Source organism: Biomphalaria glabrata, chromosome 5, assembly GCF_947242115.1.
Source record: "Biomphalaria glabrata chromosome 5, xgBioGlab47.1, whole genome shotgun sequence".
Lineage (NCBI taxonomy): Eukaryota > Metazoa > Mollusca > Gastropoda > Planorbidae > Biomphalaria > Biomphalaria glabrata.
Window position 1 is genome coordinate 25,661,008 of NC_074715.1, and position 17,881 is coordinate 25,678,888.

The following is a 17,881-nucleotide window of genomic DNA, read 5'->3' on the forward strand; positions in this document are numbered from 1 at the left end:
ATTAACACAACAAATTAAACGACTATATAAGTATCATAAACAATTAACAATAGCAGACATTGACTTCAGATCTAGTACTCTTCTTTCCATCCTCTAAGGAAGACACTGCCATGCAAGGGCGTAGCTAGGAATTTTTCATCATTTGGGGGCCCCGGGGGGGAATTGACATGCATTTTGCGTAATATTTAATGTAAAACACTCCTTTAGGGGTCCCCATCAGGTGGGGGCGCGGGGGGATTTTCAAATTCTTCCCCTTTCCCCCCACCATAGCTACGCCACTGCTGCCAAGAGAAGAACACTAGAAATGTAATATAACCTTTCCAAAACACAAATAAGTCACACGAATATTTCTAACGTTTGTGTGTTGTCTAACCAAAAAAAACAACACCAGTAATACTGGAATACGAAGTTAAGAATCACTTCAGTTTGAGCTAGATTAACTACATAGAATATTCCTACCTGGATATCTCGGCTGCCGTCAATGTGAGTGATCACTTGACTTCTGACAGACGACACTTCCAGTTTTATGATAACTCCGATAGGGGTTTGAATTGTAGCAATGAGGGAACCGCTGGAGATCTGCCACAAGTAAATGTTTCTGAAAAAAAAAGTACAAGCCAATAAATTATGGAGTCTCCTTGTTTAACGAGTCATCAAACACACCCACCCACCCACACACACACACATATGAAATATCATTGTTTAAAACTTGCTCAAACACACACACACACACATTATTTTTCTAATATTCTTAGGGTTTTGATCCAGAACCTTTATCTAGGAACGATTTGAGCATATCCAACTTTCTCTGAAACGACATTGGGTGATGACCTAATATACACACACTATTTTAGTCCTCACATGTTAGTATGCATTCAGGTCACATTTGACATGCGCTTATCAGTTTTGGCCTATTGTAGGTCTGAAAGTTGCAATACAAAAAAAAATATCTTTCGGCTTTGTGCATTGTAAAACAGAGAAACCCAAGTTCTATTTACAGGCTGATTTATGAGCCAGAGTATGTGATGAACAGAAATGAACGTGTGTTAAGGGTAGTCTACCTGAACACTGTCCCGATAATGAAACTGCTGTCTGGAGTCAATTCAGCGTTTGTGAAGTTCAGTTTGACGTAATGGCTTTTGGGCAGCTTAAACTCTTCCGGTACGTCCAATGGTCGTGGAAGGGAAGCCATGATTTGTTCAGACCCTCTGCGGTAGACCAACAAGTTGTTTAACCCACGTACTAGGATAAGCTCATCATCTTGGGACACAGAAAGCCTGAAATAGAGTTTTGTTTATTGCCATAGGATAAAACTTCAACAAACAAACAACACACACACACACACATACCTACATTGATACATCTTCGAGCTGAGAGTCACACACACACACAGAACAACTCAGAGATTAGCTCACAGACACATTCACTGAGAATTCCTTCCCAATATCCAAAGATATAGGTCTCGAGCCGGACATACTGAGTAGTTCCACAATAAGTAATAGTTACAATACTATAAGCAGCTTGAAATATTGTGTAAACTATTAACCACTTGACAATTAATTTAGCATTCTTTGTCAACTTTTACAAAGTTGTTCTTCTTGGCGTTAATTCTATTCTTATTAATTAACTAAAAAAAAAAAAATTCAATGTCAAATTTCAACACAGCGGGACAACTATAAGGCAACGCACTAACGTTTTAATTTGACTTGGTTATTCCCCTTGCTAACTAACTGCTGTTTAGAGTACTGCTAACACATCACATGGACACATGGAAGTAAAGAGAGGCTCCAAGTTAGAATGACAATTATTTAATAAAAAAAAATTCCAGCTTTAGACTAGAACACAAAGGCTACAAGGGAGAACCCCGGATGAGACTTCTATAGACCCCAAGAATTGAAGAGAACTAATGAAGTGAAAGAAGTGGCGTAACAATCATGAGGCGAAGGGGTTCAATGCCGCGCGTCAATGTGCCTAGGCCAACGAACAAATGGGGAAAGTGTGTTGACTACAAGATTTGAAATATTTCAAAAATATTACATCATTTTATTTTACCTTTCATCAAATTCATCTCATACCTTTGGTCTAGGACAAGTAGGATATTTTCATAATCGAAACCGCAGCGATTGAATTTACCATAAACTATTGTTGATTTGCTATTTCGAGCCAATCTGTTTTTGAAAGACGACCTACTACAAACTTAGCACTTCCTGTTCGCTCCAGCTTATAAACCTAATTTAAATTCTACGCTTCTACTTTTTTAAAAGTACTTTTTAGCCATATAGATCTAGACCAGTGATTCCCAAAGTGGTCTGTATAGACCCCCAGGGGTCTACGAGGACTCCAAGGGGTCCACGGAGGTGAAAGAATAAATTGGGGTTCTATGACCTGTAAATGGGGGTCTACGATAGCTGATCTCATTTAAGAATGACCAGATGAAATAAGATGAAATTGACTTGCTCACACATATGATTTGTACCTTAGTTAATCTTTTGAATTTCAAACCTGTCGAATAATGTTTTTTTTTTTTTAAATTTTAAAATTTCAACATATTACTTTAAATCTAAATGGCTTAATTGTATCTACATGAAAGTAATATTTTACATGGCCGAGTCTATTAAAAGAAAAGTAGACAGTAAAGTGTTGCTTAATAGAAATTTGGCTTCATTTCTTCCTTGTCGAACAAGACATTGCATTTATTTTGTATACAATAAAGTTTGAAGAAATCTCGCTATGAAGCCATTTAAGTTGAACATCATTTGAGGCCAACATGTTAAAATAGATTATGATTGGAAATACTTTAAGACTAGACCCACAGTATAAAAATTGTTTGATTAAACATAACAAAAGAAAAGAGTTTTGTGAGAGTCAATATTTTTACTTAGGCCTATATCAAACTCTAAAAAAACTGCACACTATTGACTACAAGCCATGGAAGAGGTTTTACAACCTGTTTAACACATTTCTACATCTGATATCATGATACAAATTACACTAAGCAAAAGTTCAAAGGTGAAATAATACAATGAGTTAGGACACTGAGAGGTTCAACTTGCAAACGACTTCTAAAAAAACTGGACTAGTTAACCTTGCCTGATAATATAGTGTTATTATTATACTTTCCTTTTGTTATGAATCAAGAAATTCACACACAAAAAAACTGCACTTTGCCTGAAACTTGGATCAATTGCTCCTTCACACTGAAGTATGAGAGTCGTCGAAAGGCTTATGTTTGACACTATTTTTTTCTGAGTTCTTGGATGTAAAAGATCAAATTTTAAAGCTAAAAAAAAAATAAGAGGTAATCGGCCATAGTCTATTTCACAGGCTTATTTTAGAAATTTCATGAGGTTAATTTGTTAGCCTATTTCACAGGCTTATTTCAGAAATGTAATGAGGTTAATTTGTTAGCCTATTTCACAGGCTTATTTCAGAAATGTAATGAGGTTAATTTGTTAGTCTATTTCACAGGCTTATTTCAGAAATATTATGAGGTTAATTTGTTAGCCTATTTCACAGGCTTATTTCAGAAATGTAATGAGGTTAATTTGTTAGCCTATTTCACAGGCTTATTTCAGAAATGTAATGAGGTTAATTTGTTAGCCTATTTCACAGGCTTATTTCAGAAATGTAATGAGGTAAATTTGTTAGCCTATTTCACAGGCTTATTTTAGAAATGTAATGAGGTTAATTTGTTAGTCTATTTCACAGGCTTATTTCAGAAATGTTATGAGGTTAATTTGTTAGCCTATTTCACAGGCTTATTTCAGAAATGTAATGAGGTTAATTTGTTAGTCTATTTCACAGGCTTATTTCAGAAATGTAATGAGGTTAATTTGCAGCTACAACGTGATCATTTAAATTTGATGAAAACGAAGTCATAATCTCAGTGTTTCTTGTGAGGATTAAATGAAGGAAGCATGTCGGGTCTACATTGGACAGGATGGCTGTTCTTATTATCCAAACTTATATCAGTTAAACCTCATCATAATGATAAACTTTATTAACTTGAAGCCCAATATTGAAATTTTATTATCATAACTGTCCACCAGTAGGTGTTTTTTTTTTTCTGTTTAGTCAATTCTTGTAATACATGTTTATTTTTATTTTGCTTCATTTATTTTTAATTGAATTATATATATATATATATATATATATGTGTGTATATATATAGGTATATATATATGTGTGTGTGTATATATAGGTATATATATATATATATGGCCTAACAATCAGTGAGAAAAATACATCTGAAGTTGATGGATTTTTCCAAAAATGCATGGAATCTACCATGGGCGTAGCCAGGATTTTTTTCGGGGGGGGGGGGGGGGGGGTTGGGGGGGGGGGGTTCTTCCCCCCCCCCCCCCCCCCCCCGCGAATTTTTTTTAAAACATGTATTTATGTGTGTATGTGTGTGTACATAATCTTTATTGCATTCTGACCCTTCATTCTTTCGGAAGACGTTTATTGTGCCCTAGAATAGGTTCTTCATGAGATTGTGGGAAAATTGTAGATTCCCCGTCATTATTAGCAAGGGGGTCTGGGGGAGCGCTAGGAGCTCCCCCAGCGCGGGGCGAAGCCCCGCCGCCAAGCACTATTTCTGATATTGAAAGCCAACAAAATGCATATTCTGAGGTATCTACAGTGCATTTTCCTGCTTTTAAAAAGTTTTATTTCAAAAACCTAATGTGCTATTCTTACTGACTTAGACCCCCCCCCTCGCATTTGACGTCAAACTGTTTCCATAAAAATCTGTCACTGGTAATGTCTGAAGCCTCTTCCCACCTGCCATGAGGACCTCAATGAATGAGTGGCGTCAAGTTGTACTATGATATCATTGCAACTCTTCTTATGCGTAATTCATTTTGTCGGAGAACATGTCCCACAAACCTCATGCGTCGCTCTCTCACAATCTTACTAAAGGGTCGACTCCCAGTTCGGCATAGGATTTCCTTGATTTAAACCCGATCTCTATAACTGACTCCTAAAATCTGTCTTAGCCATCTTTGTTGAGCCACATTTAGTGTTTTTCAATTTCGGCAGATGACTATTCACTGCAGTTTATTAAGGGAGCCCTGCCACTGGTAAAAATGTGTAACCTCTCTTGAATACGCTCTTGGAATTAAGTGACTGTAGTTTGCTTTAGATTTTATATCGAAAAGAGAAGTTTTATCGTCAAAATCATCTGTTGGGGGTTTTCCATCTCAAAATGCTCTGTAAGGGGGATCTTAAACTCAAAACCATCTGGAGGGGTTTTAAACTTTTAAAAAACGCCATCTGTAGAAGAGGGGTTTAAACTCAAAACCTCCGATTGGATTGGCTGCGCTCAAATAATTTTAGTATGTAATTTGCTTTTTTTTTTTATATTGAAGAGGTATTTTTTAGCATCAAATCCATCTGAATGGGGGTTTAAACTCAAAACCCCATTTGGCAACGCTCATAGCATTTTGAGTGCGTAATTTGCTTTTTTTCTTCAACTGAAGATGTATTTTTTAGCCTCAAACTCAAAACCCCTTTGGCTACGCTTATAGATTTTAGAGTGAGTAATTTGCTTTTATTTATATTGAAGAGGTACTTTTTAGCTTCAAACTCCACTGGAGGGGAGTTTAAATTCAAAACCCCTTTGACTACACTCATAAAATTTTGAGTGTATAATTTGCTTTGTTTTTATTATTAAAGAGGTATTTGTTTTCCTTCAAACACCGCTGAAGTGGGGTTTAAACTCAAAACTAAGTCAAAACCCATTTAGCTACACTCATAACATTTTGAGTGCGTAATTAGCTTTTTTTTTATATTGAAGAGGGGGTTTATCGTAAATTTTGGAGGGGGGTTTAAAATCTTCCTTAACTGTGCTCTCGGAATTAAGGGATTTTCGTTTGCATTTTTTTTGTTTTGTTTTATAGAAGAGGGGGAGTTAACAACAAACACCCCAAGTAGGGGGTTTAAAGCTCAAAACCCCTGGTAGGGGGTTTTAGACTCAAAACCCCTGGTAGGGGATTTTAAACTCAAAACCCCATTGGTTGTGCTGGGGCAAGTGATGGTTTAGTATTAAAATCTCACCTAAAATAAACAAAAGCAAAGCAAAAAAGCATTCACTAAATTCCGATCCCCCCCCAAGGGGGGGGATTTCATTTCGGGGGGGGGGGGTTTGAACCCCAAAAACTCCCCACTGGCTACGCCCATGGAATCTACCGAAAACTGGAAAACAAGACAAGGGGTCTACGAGACAAAAAACTTTGGGAACCACTGATCTAGACCATAGACTATATAGTCAATGATCTAGTCCAAGTCTTTGTTATCTTGTGTACCATTTCATTACGACTATATTCGGATACAGAAACGGCAGTCATATCAAATAAAAGATTAGATTGAGATGAATATGTATTATAGATCTAAACCTTAAAATCAAATAATTCCAACAGTAAATATGAAACATATTACTGTGCATCTAAACTTTGTTTGTTTTTTAGAACAAATTTACAAGATTAAAGTTTACGTTTTTTAGATATTTTTTAATTTTTTTTTTTTTTGCATAATTTCCTCCAGAGAGAGGGTCCATTATATTGTTATAAGTTACAAAACCAAGGGAGGTGTTCATATTGAACATATGATATATATACCATGGAGGTAATGCTAGTTAATTTATATTTATTGTTCTTATATTATTTTCTGGTGTCTGAGCTAAGACAAAAAAAAAAGGCCAATACAAATCTTTTTACTGTGCAATATAATCCATTCAAGAAGGATCACATTTACATTGACATTAACGCTTATTGTTTAATTCTAGCCTGTTAAGATTTTCAATAATAATAATGTTTATCCTACTCGGCAGAAAGTCGACTGTGATATCGAGCTATTTTCATAGGCACATCTTGAAACTTCCTTGAATTGTTAGAAGATTCATTGACTAATTCATCTTAAATGAATACATAGTCGTAGGATGATTAATCACCCAACGTAAGCACTAGTTTATTTAAGATATACGGTAACCTTGTGGTGTTTAAATTATTGTCTACTTATACTATTATTACTATTAATTTATGTAATTCGATTAGTGGGTATGTACGGTTATATTAAAGAAAGAAAAAACAATTAAACAATTACAGACTTAATTTTCTTCTTAAAGTGCACTATCACGTTGTTTAAAATACATTTTTACTATTATTATTTTTTTTATTATTATAATGCAAGTAAATTAAAAGTCAATTTCTGGTTCTGGCACTGCCAGGGTTGAGGTTCTGGCACTGCCAGGGTTGAGGTTCTGGCACTGCCAGGGTTGAGGTTCTGGCACTGCCAGGGTTGAGGTTCGTTAAAGGGAAACAAGATTCATTGTAATCCTCTAAACTAATGTCAAGATGATATGGCAGGTCTGCAGCAGTACTACCTTTTGACAGGTAAGGGTATTCTGCAGCAGTACTGCCTTTTGACAGGTAAGAGTATTCTTAGGACAACGTAGGGCATGAGATTCACAAATGACAAGAAAAAACACTCTATGGAAAATTTCCGGCTTCATGACATTTCCATTACATTTATTATATATTATAAATATATCTAGATCTGATATTTAGTCTTATTTAGAATGTCAAGTCAAGCCTAATGTTTAACTAGACTATGTCATAACTGCGCACTATAAAAGTATTTCTCTTTTTTTTTAAAAATTACAACTAAAGAACAGTTCGTATCAAATTCTTTCTCAAAAACAAAATTTCAATCAGTATTTCCTTCCGTGAGTTTCTTAATAAATGGAAAATATATGCTTATAATGATCCATTGAGACTTGTCCATCGTGACCTTGAATCTAGGAATGAAGCTTGAGTTATTAATGGAGAAGTGACCTTGAATCTAGGAATGAAGCTTGAGTTATTAATGGAGAAGTGACCTTGAATCTAGGAATGAAGCTTGAGTTATTAATGGAGAAGTGACCCTTTTAAAACACATCCCTGGAAGTGTCTCATTAAAAGTGGTGTATTTGTTTGAAAAACCTAATTGCATGAATAGTTTTTAAAATTAAATGGTCCCCTTTTGGAAAAGAAAAAACAAATAGCCGTTGAATCAGAACTTTGAATGATCTACAAATACCATGACGTCCTATTTTTATTTTCTCTTCTAGTGCACTCTAGGAAGGACATTAAGTCTGTAATAGTTATTTATTTATTTAATATTACTGTACATATTCACTAGAAAAATTCTATAGATTAATAGTATGAGTAGAAAATAAATTATATATATACTTACCAGCATCACATGTAAAATCCTAGAACACATAATATGTAGGAACATCATAAACCACTTAGACAAACATAATGTCCTCACACCATACCAACATGGCTTTAGAAAATATAGATCATGTGAAACACAACTAATAGGACTAATTGATGATTTTTCAAAAGGTTTAGATAATAGTGAACAAATAGATGCTATCTTACTAGATTTTTCTAAGGCTTTTGACAAAGTTCACTACCATAGTTTGCTTAAAAAATTAAAATATTTCGGCATTAATGGTCCACTGCATCAGTGGATTAAAGATTTTCTGATAGGGAGAGAACAAACTGTAATAATAAATGGCTCTAAATCAACAACGATAACAGTAAACTCAGGTGTACCTCAAGGAACAGTCTTGGGTCCACTACTATTTTTAATTTACATAAATGATTTACCAAATTGCATTACTTCAGGAAGTTGGAACAAAAGTCAGATTATTTGCAGACGATTGCATAATATATAGAACAATAAAAACAACACAAGACACAGATATTTTACAAAGAGAATTAGATGAATTACAGAAATGGGAATCAAATTGGAGCATGTCTTTCCAGCCAGAAAAATGTCAGTTGTTAAGAGTAACAAAAAAACTAAAACAAATTAATTCCACTTATCTTATTCATGGCAAACCAGTAACACAGACTAAAAACGCAAAATACCTAGGTGTTATAATAAATGAAAAACTGTCATGGAATCCACATATTGATGAAACTACAAAAAAAATCAAACAAAGCATTAGGATTTATTAAAAGAAATTTCTATAAATCAAATAAGAACATAAAACTAAAATGTTATTTAACCTTGGTTAGGCCAATAATAGAATATGCATCCTCCGTTTGGGACCCCTCAACTCAAGAAAACATTAAGAAACTGGAACAGACACAAAATAGAGCAGTGAGATTCATAACAAACGAATATTCACATTTGACCAGAGTAACACCTTTAGTAAAATCACTAAATTTAGAAAGCCTTCAGGACAGAAGGCTCAAAAGTAAAGTAGCAATTATACATAAAACACTGAACCATAATCTTCCAATACAAAAACAAAATTTAATAAAATACCCAAAGATAAAGGCACATTCCTCATCCCATATGCTAGGACAAATTTGTACAATACTCCTTCTTCCCTAGTGCTATTAGAGCATGGAATGGGTTGCCTGAGCTAGCCAGGAAAACCAGTGACTTGGCAGAATTTGGTTAATATGCATGACTAAATGCATGACGCGTAGGACGTAATCATCTTCTTTTTTGAAGTAACGTCTGTATTATATAAGATAAGATACTCTTACGCCCACTTTATTCTTGTGTATTTATAGTTACTTTGGGTGATTTATCATCCTACGAATATCCATTTATATTTCTAACAAACGTATCACACATACCTAATCCGCATTAGTCAATGACTCTTCCAATTAATCAAAGCAATTTCAAAATGTGTCCCACAAAACAGCCTGTGATCACAATCAACTAAGAGAAACATTCAGTTCTTTACAAGGGCTCTTATGGAGCTGATATCATTCAGTCAGGACAATGGCGCTGTGGGAAGTCTTCATGTTCTGATGAAGTGTATGTCCTCTTGCATTCGATACAGTGTTGCTCAACTTGGACTGTATTCCTGAGCCAGGGCCCACAGATAACTTACATTCGATACAGTGTTGCTCAACTTGGACTGTATTCCTGAGCCAGGGCCCACAGATAACTTACATTCGATACAGTGTTGCTCAACTTGGACTGTATTCCTGAGCCAGGGCCCACAGATAACTTACATTCGATACAGTGTTGCTCAACTTGGACTGTATTCCTGAGCCAGGGCCCACAGATAACTTACATTCGATACAGTGTTGCTCAACTTGGACTGTATTCCTGAGACAGGGCCCACAGATAACTTACATTCGATACAGTGTTGCTCAACTTGGACTGTATTCCTGAGCCAGGGCCCACAGATAACTTACATTCGATACAGTGTTGCTCAACTTGGACTGTATTCCTAAACCAGGGCCCACAGATAACGTCACTGCGCGACATCCGCACACGCTCAGTATAAAAGATTTTGGGTGTTGTCAAACAGAAATTTCATATTCTATATAACTTTTTAAAATTCGCATAAAGTTGTAAAATATTGCGTCTAATACGCATAAACTCTTGCTACAGTTTTTATTACTTATTTGCTTGCAAAATATTCGGAGAACAAGGTTGAGCCTTGACACGGATCTCGAAATCGGCTCTAACGATTTTCCCAGAAAATGAACAGTTTATATATATCTTTGGGAAACAAATTAGGAGCTAATTATCCTCGCAGTGAACTCTCTGGTTTTACTGTTATAATTATTCAAAATATACAATTCACATGAAGTTAGGCTATGTTGAACACGCATTCCGATACTCGATTCAAATGTTTCTTTCTATTCAGTACAGAGTTTTATTGCAAAAAAAAAACAACTAGTCGACCGGCAGCGTAGCATACTCCGCTATTTTGCAGGGCCGGCCTTAGGCCGCTGCAACCTATGCGACCGCAGTGGGCCCCGCACTTTTATAGGACACGCGCTAATTCAAAGTGTATAAATTATTAAATAAAACCATTTTATAACAGATTTCCCGCGCCCTCCTATCGATTTACCAGGAGCACCTGGAAATCTCCCGAAATTGCAAAATATACGAAAAAGTCCCTAAAAACATACGGAAATATATAGACAAAAATAAAACTGTCATTTTGGGATGTCATTCAATATGGAAAACGCCAATCCTAAGCGCGATAAATAAAAACGGCATAATGCATTAGCCGTAATTGTGTACTCTGGTGAAAGAAGCTTATCACGCCTCAAACTAATGAAGAATTACTTGAGGTCAACAATTCTCAAAGATAGATTGAAGCATTAGGTAATTCTTGCTTTTGAGCGTGATATATGTAGGAAACAGAATTTTTATGATATACTGTATGACTTTGCTCCACGCAAGGCTAGTAGTAAAGAATGAATAAAATGCATAGACGAATTTATTTTCTAATACAAACTCTTAAATTTCACTTATTATCCGCTTCCCTACCCAAACTTGACACCGCGAAATCCATTTCGCATAGGGCCCCACAACTGGTTAAGTCCGGTCCTGCTATTTAGTGACGGGTGAATATACATAGTAGATTACTTGTTCTCTTTTCATGACTTCTTTGGTCACAATGATTACGTCCGGCTCTGCTATTTAGTGTTTGTTAAATGTTTGTTTGTAAAATGTTTTACATGTTTCGGATGTTACTTCAGAGTTGAAGATAGTTTACTTCCTAGTCCAAACCTCCCGCAGGACGAAGGGAGATGGGAGCGGGCAGGGTTTGAACCCGGGACTATCGATAAATCCAAACGACAGTCCAGCGCGCAAACCGCACGAACAGGCAGCCATTCGTAGTGACGGGTGAATACTACTTGCTCTCCCCTTCCTTTTTTTTTTCTTAGCCATGCTCTCTGTCGCCTCGATAGTTCTAACAGATTGCTTGTTTCCCCCCCCCCCCTCTTTTTTTACGTCAGGTAGAAATATAAAAAAAAAAAGTGATCTTTCTTGGTCATAACGGTCCGGCCCTGTTATTTTGTGACTACTTGTTCTCCCCCCCCCCCCTCTTGTTTTTTTCGTTGGATAACTCTATCCGTAGAAATAAAAGAGTGATCTTTCCTTTACTTCGTCTTTTTCTCGTCCAAACTGTTTATCCATGAAGAGAATTATATATATAGATAGACGTTTATGTACATTTTAAGAACCATCTTAATATTTAAAATTTGCTTAAATAGAATAGAAATAGGACTGAGCAAGCCTAAATGGCATGGTATACATACTAAAGAACAATGACACTTCAAGAAATAAATAGAATGAGAAGTTATACACCACCATCAGCTTCATAAAGGAGGCATTGATTTTGGAAAGAATTTGTTTATTTTGAGTTCCCTGTATTCTAACAAAGTGAACACGAAAGTGAACTCAGTAACTACGGTACATCCACACTACCTACAGTCTTTGACAGTTGTGTTCTAGTACGAGAGACTAACTCCACTGTAAATGTAGGTGTAGGCCTTTAAATATTTTTTATATTAACTCACTGCTTCTGTCTGTCCGGTACAAATTTTATACATCTCCCACTTCCCTTTCTGGGATCAATGTACACGCTTACAAAATTATCCATAGTCCATGAAAATACACAAATCAATAAAAAACAACTATCAATTAGATACTCAATTAGTGGTTATTAAGTAATTATGTTTTATATAAAAAAGCGAGTTAAACATTGTAGTATTGAGAAAAATTTCAGTGATATTGCGATTCTTTCCCTGAAATGAATTTTGTATCTTATTATTTTATTATTATTTAAGTGCCCAATGATTTTTTGATTTTATTATTTTCAAGGATCAAAACAAGTCCATGGCTGGAATATTTCTTGTCCATTGTTGAATTCGATGGGGCCCGCCTCTGAGTTTGTGCGATAATACAAACTCTCTTTGTAATCTTGTTATATCTAGTTTTAATTACGAGCTTGAACGAAATAGTTAACTTGCATAATTTTTTTTACATTATGTATTTTATTTCAGCGAGTCCTTGTTTCAGAATTGAAACTTTGTATTTATTTTTGAAGGATCTTCTTTGTTTGAAAATCTTGTATAAGTGTTTAGTAGATGTTTGAAGTAGAAATCTTTACTAAATCAAAATATCAGAAGAGCATTGCCTTATGAACACAATCCTATAGTAACCCTCAAGACATCTTTACATCGAAATATCTTCACATCTAGCACTCCAATAGAACGGCTCTTCACAGGTATATTTAAACTTGTCCCTAAGTATCATGCAGTGACTTACTTTTGGATACAGTCCCCTGGCATCTTGTCTTCTAGCACCGCCCTGTAGATCATGTCCACGTGGTCGCCATTCATGTGCATGACTGTCAGCCTTGTGTCTAGGTCATTGCTGAGATAGCCACGCAGTCCATCTTGGGTCAAGACTATGTTGTTGGGTTGGCTGCCTATAGGAATGTTCAGAAGAGGCTGCAGAGTGATCAGGTCGATGGACAAAAGGAAGGCGTTGGCATTGCAGAAGACACTTCTACCGTCTGGACTTATCTGGCAGACGTGAGCCTTCCCTTCCAGGGGCAGCACATGCACCACCTCACCTAACGTATTGATAGTAAGTACAGAGTACATGAATCTAAAAAAATCAGTTCATTAATTAATTATTGGTGATTAATTATTTTGTTTCATATTGAAATAAGAGAAATACATGACATTTAATGGGAGATGTGAATATATATATATGAATTTAATTCCCTTATTACGTTTTTGTCCCACTTCCCATTCTCGGATCAAGTTGAAATTTTGCATAATTATTCATAGTCGATTACAATGCACGAATCAATAAAAAATTAAACAATAAATTGATCAATTAGTATTAATTGATTAATTTTGTTTTTAGAAGAGAGACAAACCCTTCTTTTTTAAGATAACTGTCAGTAATTAGCGGTTCTTTCCCTTAGATAAGCCTTTTTGTGTTTTGAAATGATTCGTTTTTTGTTTGGCTGGTTTTGTTGTTGTACACCTGACAGTTTGTTGAGGAGTAAATTCTGGGTAGATTCTGGGTAGATTCTGGGTAGATTCTTTTACACTTTTGTTTTTCCCACTTCCCCTTCTCAAATCAAATCCAAATTGTGCAATTGTCCAAACTCATTGCCGACAGGGCCGGATTTAGGTGTGTGGGGGCCCCGGGCAGGATTTTTGTGACGGCCACTTTTTTTTTAATGCTTTAATGATTAATTATATCAATAATCATGCTATGTTTTAGAAGAATTTTAAACAAAATATTTACTATGCATATTTAAGTTTTAAAAATTGTATATTTTTAAGTTTGCGGATGGTAAGGCCCTTGGTAGACGCGCTGTCGTAAATCCGGAGCTGCATTGACTTATTAAAGGCACATTCCTCGTTCCATAGACTTGGACACATTTGTGCAAGTACTCCTTCTTCCGTAGTGCTATTAGAGCATGGCTTGGGTTGCATGAGCTAGCCAGGAAAACCAGTGACTTAGCAGAATTTAGGACATTGGTTAATATGCATGACTAAATGCAAGACGCGGAGGACGCAATCATATTCTTTTTTGAAGTAACGTCTGTATTATATAAGATCAGATTTCGAGCATGCTACAAGATGAACTTCTTAATCAAGGGCATTTTTGCCAGCCGTTACAAAGCGAGAAAAATGTTGGAAAAAAAAACAATTTAAAAGATCCTTAGGATATTATATTTTGAAATCTCTTTTCATGGTGGCTCCTTTCTTTTGGAGTCCCCGGGGCCTGCCCTCACTTACATCTGGCACTGATTGTCGATGACAATACATGACTTCAAAATTAAACAATTAGTTAATCAATTAGTTAATGTATTTTTTTTTTCATATAGAAAAAAGGAAATAAGCATTGCACTATTGAGAGATATCTCAGCGATTAAATAGTCCTCTTCCTCCAAGTAATATAAGCTGTGTTTCTAAAAAAAAGAATATTATGTACTCTAGACTCGAATGTTGTTTTTGTAGGTATGTGTTGACACTTGGTGGTTGGATTGATAGTCTCAGATAGGTAGCAAAACTAAACTAATGTTTAGAGCATTTAATTCTTTATGAAGTCAGCTTGAGCAGACTTCTCTTGAAACAAAACACAGTATATATGTATAATATATATATACCGATTCAACGAGGGTAGAAGTCCTTAGAAACATAAGTTCAAAGGATATCATTGAAACAAGATACAACATTCCTTGTCTTTTCTGTATCAAGTCTCTCGCTTGTCTCACTTGTCAAATTTCACAGTAACTTGAATTATTACAGACCACATTATGGTTTCAGTAAACGCAACCAAACACATCCGCCCTACTTTCCTCATGGTTACATTTGAAACACCAAAATACACTTCACAAGCCTACGTATATACGCAATTTTGTCTATCTTACATGGTAAAATTTGAATGCCACAAAAAAAAGACATTCTCTCCGACACATAACAATAAGAGGGACACTTAACTATGTAAAAAAACAAATTTACCTGAAGGAATATTGCAGATACACAAAACACTGTTGGCCAGTGTAACTACAGCACAAAGGTGAGTGTTATTGAGACTTAGTGGTCCTTTTTTGTACAGACTTGTCTTTCCTTGGATATGGTTCAGGAGAATGATCTGCTTTAGGAAAGTGCCCGTCTCGGCTTCGTGGATTTTGATGGCTTTTTCAGTCACGTGATCCACAATGATAAAGTACTTGTTGTCGGGCGTCAAGTATAGTTCACCAATAGATACAAATACTGGCTTCACCGCGTCCCCGGACTTCAGGTCAAACCTGTGAATGTACGGATCATCTTTTCGTTTACAAGCCAAGTGTCTGCCGTCATGCAGGTAAAGGATGTCTTCTGTCACGTTTGGGCACTCCAAAGTGTACTCCAGCGATGTCCCTGGTACGTGGTGGTAAGGGAAGTTTGGGACCAAGGCGCACTGCTGGAGCCCGTCAGTATCGCACTGTCGGATGAGAGACCGTATATTTGAGTGCGAGGCGTAGTAAGGCAGCAGATGGCCAGTAATTTCTATAGGAAGACTGTTGACATCGTCCTCGATGATATGCTTGGATACTCTCAGAGCTTCTTCCACGAAGCCGACCTCTTCGATTGGGTTCAGCTCGAAGTCATCCATGACATGTTGAAGAGAGAGGGCTCTAGTTTTGCTGTACAGCCACTCGTAGTTAAAGAAGGCCAGATTGTTGAGCTCTTTGTATCGGCCTGAGAGATGAAGGTGCCTGGGTACCTGGTTATACATTCTTTTATTGAACCTCATGAGACCATCTTTGCTTTCCCCAAATGTGTGTGGCTGGGAGGGTACTTTCCTGTCGGAGATGGTGGCGTTGCCCGGTAACTTCTTCCCATTCTCAAGGTAAGCTGGTTTCGTCCGGGCTGACCAGGTGCCGAGGAAATAGTCTGCCAAATTGGAGTGCACCAAGGTGAAGGTTGCGTCGTTACACAAGTACCGAGAGTTTATAGCGTGATTAAAGCTTTCATGTTGCCAAGTCGTTACTGTGACACCGTCGGACTCCCTGTAGGATAGAAAGGATTCAATGTCTCTCTTCAGCATCAGCCACTTCATGGGCGGAACTCGCCTAACAGTGGGGTGAAAGTCTTGGTATATCTCATTGAGAAGGTCCTCGTCAAGAGACAGGACGTCTTCCATTTCACAGTCACTAAGCCCACTGGAAGATGCCACGATGTAAGACAAGGCTCTCGACACCATCATGTAGCCGTGTTTTTTTTCCAGCCTATCCAAAAGATCTCGAATTCCATCCTCGCAATTCAAAGGGATGTAAACGCTGCTGACATCGGTGAAAGAGTTCCAGTCCTTAGCAAGATTTGCCAGCAGCTCGACGTAAAGTGGCAGAGGTTCTCCCTCAATAACTCGTTTCAAGACCGCCATCTGTGTGTTGGTCACTGACCTGTCCACCGAGATGAGCAGCTGGCTCAACATGTCCTCACACTCGTCGACCGTGGCTGATACCATCTCCAGGAAGGACTCGGGATTCTCAGGCAGAACATCCTGCGTGAATTGTTCCAGGAGATCTCTTGCCGTGGAATTGATGGACATGATTAGCTTCACATGAGGAGGAAGTGTACATGGAACCCAGTTCAGAATTAAAGAATGAGAATCACTGTGAAGTTGTTCCAGGCCATCTAAAATGATCACCAATCTGTAAATAGGTTTCATTTTTTGATCAAGAAGTCTGAATTGTAAAAAACAACAACTACATATAAAATGTAGATCAATATTTTTATAAACCTGCTGTATCCTCCTCCTTCTCATTAACATTGTACACACTTCTCCTTTTAGTATGTACTGACCACGTGCAAGCTGGTAGAAATGATGACATGATTTTTTGTTTGTTGTCATGCGTTCATGGATACGAAAAAAGTGTAGAATGTAAAAGGACATAGACAAAACTGAGAGAGAGAGGGAAGATACATTGACTAAGAGAGAGAGAAAGAGAGACAGAGAGAGAGAGAGATGTTGTTTGATTTTATTGTAGAAATGATTTTCGATACTTTCCTTGTGAATTCTGAGGATTCTTTTTTTTTACTTTGATGAATTATTTCATTGAATTATTATTTCTTCTTTTATATTTGACTCAAATTCTGAATTGGGTGCCTGCAAAGGCGGTTCTAAGGAGAGGTGAGTTTATAATTGGTCTCTTTGAAACCTTCAAAATTTAAATATGCTCAAATAGGTCAGACATTTTTCGTAGGTTTAAAAAGTACAATACGGGAGGCTATCCTGCTGAGTAAAAATAAAGTTAGGATATTTAACGGATAAATAAATTTGCAATAAATTAACTGGTAATTGTTTTTCAAAGCATTTGTGCATTCTCTTTATGTGCTTCATTTGAAGAGTTCACCAAGCTCTTTGGTGTTAGAAAACAAATAGTACTTTGTATTTATGGAAGCTGCAACAAACGTCATGCTATTGCAAATGTTGAAACACTGTGTTAGTGTATTGTTTAGAATATATAAAGAATATTGAAACTTAACATTGAATAAATGTTTGTAAACCAAACTATGTTTAAATACACAGACGCATATTTAAC

At 36.5% G+C, this 17,881-nt stretch overlaps 1 protein-coding gene across 5 annotated transcripts in view; it reads right to left on the minus strand.

Moving 5' to 3' along the window:
• Positions 1 to 17,881, minus strand: part of LOC106062601 (NACHT and WD repeat domain-containing protein 2-like) — a 42,146-nt gene that overhangs the window by 1,765 nt on the left and 22,500 nt on the right. For all 5 annotated transcript variants that reach the window (XM_013220903.2, XM_056029703.1, XM_056029704.1 and 2 more), the window contains 4 exons: positions 15,312 to 16,990; positions 13,090 to 13,399; positions 1,062 to 1,277; positions 460 to 598 (listed from right to left, as the gene is read on the minus strand). In XM_013220903.2, the coding sequence (XP_013076357.2) occupies positions 460 to 598; positions 1,062 to 1,277; positions 13,090 to 13,399; positions 15,312 to 16,990 (2,344 nt within the window). The remainder of the gene's footprint in view (positions 1 to 459; positions 599 to 1,061; positions 1,278 to 13,089; positions 13,400 to 15,311; positions 16,991 to 17,881) is intronic.